This window comes from Galeopterus variegatus, unplaced genomic scaffold (assembly GCF_000696425.1).
Source record: "Galeopterus variegatus unplaced genomic scaffold, G_variegatus-3.0.2 Scaffold139, whole genome shotgun sequence".
Classification (NCBI taxonomy): Eukaryota; Metazoa; Chordata; class Mammalia; order Dermoptera; family Cynocephalidae; genus Galeopterus; species Galeopterus variegatus.
The window spans coordinates 439,686-446,881 of record NW_007726250.1 but is presented as its reverse complement, the minus strand read 5'-3'; the positions used below and the strand labels follow the sequence as shown (position 1 = coordinate 446,881).

Here is a 7,196-nt window from a genome sequence, read left to right as displayed (position 1 = left end):
CGGGCCAGCCCTGGAGATTTATTTTTATTTTATTTTTATTTTGGGGGGCAGCTGACCGGTGTTGGGATTTGAACCCTTGACCTTGGTGACCACGCTGTAAGCAACTGAGCCAACTGGCCGGCCCAGGATATTTTTCCCATGTTTTTAGAAGTAGAAAGGGGAGAGGATGAGGAAAGAGAAGATGACCATGAAAGAGAAAGCATATCTAGAAACGATCATTTTTGCCATAAGCTCTAGGACCGAGTACCAAATACAGGGGAAGAGAGGAAAGGGGATCTATCAGCTTCCTGTGGCTGCTGTAACAAAGCGCCACAACGGAGTGGCTATGACAGCAGCAGACGTTTATTCTCTCCCAGTTCTGGAGGCTAGATGTCCAAAATCCAGATGTCACCAGGACCACGCCCCCCCGAAGGCATAAGGGAGGAATCCTTTCTCGCCTTTTCCAGCTTCTGGTGGCTTCTGACAGCACAGCTGCAACCTTTGCCTCTGTCTTCACATGGCCTCTCTGTGTCATCTCCTTTTCTTGTAAGAATATTAGTCATTGGATTTGGGGCCCACCCTACACCCAAAACCCAAGCTGATTTTATCTGGAGATCCTTGACCAATTTTATCTGCAAAGACCCTGTTTGCACATAAGGTCACGTTCTGAGGTTCCAGGTGGATGTGAATTTTGTGGGTGCAGAATTCAAACCACCTCACGGGACAGTCTTTAGAATTGTTTGTCACATGGCAGAAAGTATTGACGCAAGAAGTATCAAAGCGGGGTTGGCCTGTTGGCTCAGTTGGTTAGGGCACAGCGCTGATAACACCAGGGTCCAGGGTTCAGCTCCCCGCACTGGCCAGCCACCAAAAAAAGAAAAAAAGAATCAAAGGAATAGAGCGAAAAGCAGGCTTTCCCCCATTCCTGACCCTCAATCCGTTCAGTGTACTAGATTCTTATCTATGGAATCACATAAATCTTCTTTGTGCCCTTTTACCTCTACCACTGTCTGTGGGGACCCTGCCACATCTGTCCATACGGGTCTGCCTTGCCTGGTTTAACGGCTGCATGCTCTTTCATTGTCTGATGAGCCACAGCATATTTAACCAGTCCGGTTGAAATGGAAAACTGGTTGGCTTTTAGACTTTTTCTTTTTCTTTTTGTTTTTTACTATGAATGATGCTACAATTCTTCTTTTCTGTATTTGCTGCTATGCTTTTTTTTAGTTTTTATTCTGAGATAATTGTAGATTCACATGCAGTTGTAATAAATAATACAGACAGACCTCACACACGCACTGCCCAGTTTCCCCAGTGGGGACATCTCGTACAGCTGTAGTACAATATCATAACCAGGAAACTGACTGACACAAACCACTGACCTTGTTCAGACTTCACCAGTTTTGTGTGCACTTGTTTGTGTGCGTGTGTGCAGGCACACATTTAGTTATCTGCGATTTTTCTCACGAGTAGACTCGTGTGACCACCACCAGTGAAGACACACACTGTCCCACCACAAGGATCCCCCTTTCAGCCACTGAGGCTAGATGTCCAAAATCCAGATGTCACCAGGACCACGCCCCCCCGAAGGCATAAGGGAGTAGACTCGTGTGACCACCACCAGTGAAGACACACACTGTCCCACCACAAGGATCCCCCTTTCAGCCACCGCCACTTCCCGGCCTCTTAGGGTTTTGCACATCCTTTTAGTTTCAGCTTTTTTTTTAAGTCACTGTTTCAGAAGTCTCTCTAGTAAGAAGATATAGTTGGGGTTTGCTTTCTGACCCAATCTGAGAGTTCTTTTCTTTTAATGGAGTATTTTTATACTAACTATAATTATGAAAAATGCAGAAACCACTGCTCCTTGACACTAACTGAGCTAGGTGTTTTACTAGCTATTTCACAGATAAGGAAAGGGAAACTGCGTTAAATGTTTCAAAATCACAGAAGTGGTAAGTAAGTGATAGAGCGGGGCTTTGAATCCACTTTAACATGCTGTCTCCACACTAATGAAAGGCCTATTTTCTCCTTAGAAGCTCAAACGTCTCTTCCCAGCCAGGGCACCCTGTCATTCTCAACATGGAGAAGAATCAAGACACCTTTTTGAACATTATGACAACCGAGATATCTCCACCCTGCCAAGGTAGGCTGCGTCCTTCCCTCCCAGCCATTCCCACTGGTACTAGAGCAGAATCCAGTGATGTCTTTGTAAGAGAAGACGGGAAGCAAAATGACCCAGCTATTTAAAAACACAAGGAAACACATTAGTTTAAACAAACTAATCAGTGATTATAGAGATCCGAATTGACTGGGAGGGGCTACAAGGAAATCTGTTTTACATCTTGATCTGGGTGGTTTTAGATCTTGACTTGGGCATAGACAATTAAAAATCATTTTCCCTCTAGCCTTCTGAGTTCTCAGCTGGAACCCTTGTAACACAAGACAGATCAACAAGAGAAAAACAAGCAGAAGTTTATTAACATGTAAATCTTTTCTGTACATGGGAGACACCCAGGAATCAACAAAGAACAATACAATTTTAGAGAAGTGACAAGACAAAGGAAAAGGGACTAAGTCTGCAGGGGTGGCAAGTTGTGGGAAGACCGATAAATGGGGAACTAATGGTAGGTAAAGGCTAGTTAGTGAGTTTGTAGTGTAGATTCTTCTGGTGCTGATAAGGGTCTAAAGTTGTTTGCAGTGATGAAACTTTGTCCTTCTTGGTAGAGAGGAGAGGAGGGACACCTTTACCTATGTAATTTATGTCCCACTTTTAGACAAAAAGGGGAGGACACAGAACTTTTCTTTTATGCACTTCTTCTCAGTAGCCTTTAAGGTCAAAATAGTCCTTATGCCAAAGTGGCATATTTGGGGTTGGCATATTCTGCTACCCTCCAACATCGACGTCAGAATTTATTGAGCTGAGTACTTCAATTTGTGCACTTATAGTATGTAAGCTACACCTCCATATAAAATTTAAAAACTATAGTTTGACAATATTTAGTACATTATAAGTGTTCCGTTATTATTTTGATTCCACATAATCTAAAATCCCTGTACACTTGAATTTTATATGTTTCATGGTAAGTGTAGTAACCTTATTTTTAATATTTTCAACCAGAAAATCATTTGACTCTTGGGGACATGGATTTGGTGCCACAGAGGCTCCTGGACAACCAGGCAGCAAAAGAACGGGAGGCCAGTGTTGGTTTGCAAAGGTAACCCAAAGAGCTTGGTCCCTGGGGGAAGAGCTGGTTCTGTTGAATTGCAGCAGGTACCCTCACAATAAGGAAAAAATGTGCTCAGTAGCACTAGCTGTGAAGTGGGCCTTGTCTTCCCATTGGTCTCAATTATGCATATGGAGATATGTCCCTCTAGGGAAAAGAAATATTCCACAGGGCTGAACTAACTATTTTGGAGAGCAAGTCAAGATTTAGTCAGGTGCATGCGTTGGGCTATAGGACTCTACGGACATGAATTGCCCCACTCTGGGGCCTCATCTCTGTGGGTCCCATGAAGGTAGGAACTCAGCCTTTTTGGCTGATACATCACTAAGGAAGCCCTTTAGTGTTAACAGTTTAATTAATTTAAGCCCAATTATTATTCAGCAGATGTAGCACCACTAGCCTCCAGCACAATGTGGGCAAGCAACAAACATTTGCTTACCAAATAGGTTAAGTGAACTACACGTGCAGTATCTCATGGGACTAGATTACAGTCTTAACCTAAGCCAGGAGACATCGCCACCTCATACAGAGGTACTTGGGCAGCGATGTCCACATCTGAGACGTTTGGTTTAATTAAGAAACACACGAAGCCAGGCTTCCGTTAGCTATTAACCAAGCTAAAAACAAACTTCACAGTTAGTATACAACGGCGCTGTTGATCCTTGTCGCTTCATGTCTGAGTATTTGCTGTTTGTCTTTGTGCTTACATGCCTCGAGGAAACAGAGATCAGCGGGGCTACACTGTGACATCTGTAAAGTTTGGGGTTTTTCAGCAAGGTCGCTCTTCTTGCCTTCATCCTGCCCCTTCCCCACTGCCAGCCCCTAGTGACCTTCTGCACTGTTAATCGATTTCCATCGCTGATTAACTGATAAGGGGGCCTAAATTTATTAATTCATTAACACTAAAGGGTTTCCTTGGTGCTATCTTTTGTTTCCAACTTTTTCCACTGAGGAACTGTGTGTGCGTGTGTGAGTGTGTGTGTGCGTGCGTGTGTGTGTAGAGAGATTTATTAAAGATAAACATATTTCCACACTTTTGTTTCCAACTTTTTCCACTGAGGAACTGTGTGTGCGTGTGTGAGTGTGTGTGTGCGTGCGTGTGTGTGTAGAGAGATTTATTAAAGATAAACATATTTCCACACCTACATACACTTCCATGAGGAAGTCTTGGCATCAACTGACCAATAAGAGGAAGAGCAGAAAGTCCTCCGTCTTGGGGCTCTGAGCCCCACCCAAAGCTCCACCTCTACCTCACACGTCCCTTTCAGAGAGTCCCTTCTCCTCTTTGGGCTTCATGTCCCTCCACTGAGAAGTAAAGGAGGTGGCTTTCCTTTACTCTGACCCTCTTCTCTGGGCCAGGGCATCTGTGTCATGCTCAGGCCTCCTCAGCTTGCCTTGAAGGAAATGCACCCATGGCACGTTCTGCAAGAAACTGCCCGGAGGAGCAGGCTTTGCTCTTACCTGCTGCTGCTCTCCCATGAAAGCCAAACTCAACCGGGCTGGCAAAGATCCCTCAATACTTTGTCCTGTGAGGTGATGGGGGAAGAGAAACCTGGGTCTCTTTGTCCCATCTGCTTTGGAAGTCAGGTAGAGCTGGCCCAGGGAAAGGAACACATGCAGAACATGAGTAATAATTTATCTTGACCCTCTCGATGTGCAACTCCTGATAGAAAGTAAGGCACACCCACAGGAGCCAAACTCAAGGTCATGTAGGTGGAGGATGTGTTATACACACGGCCCCTCTTGCCTCTGACTCATCCCGACAGGTGTAGGGCTCCCAACCCCCACCCGACACCCGGTCTCCTCCTCCTACCTTTTCTAGATCTCTCCCCGCGTTGGTCCCAAGTTCTTCATCTTGAGCAGGACCTTAGCATTTCCCCACTGCCCCTCCCCCATGCCAGTGCTGTAGTTTCTCTGGACAAGGCTGAGAACGTTTCTCGAGACTAAGCTGCCTTCCCCAGCTCTTTAGCCAAGGCTAAGGTTACTTCCCTCTGTCCCTCCAGATGCTCCTCTTCCATGTTTCTTCCCTTCATGGAACCAGTAGCTTTCTGCGAAGGTTGAATTCCTCAATGACGCTCTGGGACTTTTCAGGGGACTCTTTAGGGAGATGCAGGGAGGATTCGAAGTCAGGAGTGGCAAGAACATCCAGAAGCCACATGGGCCTGATGAAGAGCTGGGCCTTCCCACCCGGGAGGTCAAAGCAAAATCTTTACTTCACTCTCCCACAGGGACGAGGATGACATTTCTCTGTGTGAAGATGCGGAGCTACCAGATGGAGATCTGTCAGCCGAAGAAAAAATATTTCTGGAGGAGTTTCCCAGATTGAAACAGGATCTGGAAGTGAACATTAGAAAGCTCCGTGCCCTTGCAGACCACATGGACACAATCCACAAAACATTCACCAAGACCAACATAGTGGCCAACTCTGTCACCGTCTTCTCTGGAGTTATGAGTGTCCTAGGTTTAGCCCTAGCTCCAGTAACAGCAGGAGGAAGCCTGGTGCTCTCGGCCGCTGGTCAAAGTTTAGGGACAGCAGCTGGGGTCACCAGTATCATGACCAGTGCATGGGAGCACTTTCACAATAAAAAAGCCCGAGCTCAGGCCAGCAGCCTAGTGCCCACCCTTGACCAAGAGGTCAGGGTGGCTGGAGGAAAGGAAGCATCCTATGTTATGGCTGCCAGTCAGATTGCCTATAATTGTGGAAGCACCATCAGGGATGTCAAGAAAAACATCCGTGCCTTTCGGACAGCCAGGGCCCACCCGCATTTGGCCAAAGCCGCCAAGCGTCTCCTGACCACTGGCCAAGTCTCGGCCCGAAGGAGCAGGCAGGTGCAAAAGGCCTTTGAGGGTACAACACTGGTGATGACCAAAAATGCTCGCATGCTGGGAGGTGCGATGGCCACCTTCTCCCTTGGCCAGGACTTGGCTGCTCTCTGGAAGGACTGGAAGCAACTGCAGGAGGGAGCAAGAACAGAGTCTGCAGAAGAGCTAAGGTCCCAGGCAGGGAAGCTGGAAAGGAAGCTCGCAAAGCTGACCCAGCTCCACGAGAACCTGCAGCAGAAGGTGAGGTTGTGATTGATCTCTTGAGAGGCGTGGGGTTAGGAGAGGCCATAGCTGAGGCCTATGGGAACCAAGGTTTACCAGAAGGGGTAAAGGGAGCCTGTGTGAGTGCATGTGTGTGCATGTGTGTGTGTGTGAAGTTTTCATGTTCTTCGGGATATGGGCATCTTGTGACCCTGGGGGTCCATATAGAATGAAGAATACCTTGAAGATGAGGGTGCTTGTCCTGGAGAAACCTGCTCATGCCTTCTGTTTCTCCCTTGATATTCTTTAAGGCCCACATGCTGGGAAGAGGGTCTTTCCAGTTTTACAAAAGAGGACACTGAGTCAAAGGGAGTGTTAGGGTCTGAACTGTGACTCCACAAATTCATATATTGAAGCTCTAAGCCCTAATTTTGGAGATGGGGGCTTTAGGAGGTAATTCAGATTGAATGAAGTCAACCCTAGGGGTGGGGCCCTAATTCAATGAGGTTGATCTTCTTATAACGGGAAAGAAAACACTCCCCCCCTTCCCCTCTCCCACTCATACACAGAAGAAAGGCCATGTGAGAAAGGCCATGCAAGAAGGCTCCTGTCTGCATGGTGGGAAGAGAGCCCTCACCAGGAACAGAATGGGCCAGCACCACCCTGATCTGGGACTTCCAGCATCTAGAACTGTGAGAAAATAAATTTCTGTTGTTTAAGCCACCCAATCTGTAGTATTTTGTTATAGTAGCCTGAGGTGACTAAGATAGGGAGGTTACGTCACTTTCTTTCCACCTATGGAAGGTTCTACACTTGGTTCTATAAAACACAATGACAATACACAGATTAACAGGAGAAAAGGTACACACATGCAAGAGCACGGAAGCCACACGAATATGAAACTCACAGAAGAGCCAGATGACGAAAGCTTAAATCACTACTTGAAAGAAACAGGGGCCTCTGGGGGGG

General features: G+C 46.6%; 1 protein-coding gene across 1 annotated transcript in view; it reads left to right on the top strand.

Annotated features, from left to right (window-relative positions):
* The first annotated feature begins 3,120 nt into the window (after positions 1 to 3,120).
* The window catches only part of APOL6 (apolipoprotein L, 6), a 4,890-nt gene continuing 814 nt past the window's right edge, over positions 3,121 to 7,196 (top strand). The window contains exons 1-3 of the mRNA XM_008590214.1: positions 3,121 to 3,194; positions 5,432 to 6,266; positions 6,797 to 6,878. Coding sequence (XP_008588436.1) covers positions 3,121 to 3,194; positions 5,432 to 6,266; positions 6,797 to 6,878 — 991 coding nt within the window. The remainder of the gene's footprint in view (positions 3,195 to 5,431; positions 6,267 to 6,796; positions 6,879 to 7,196) is intronic.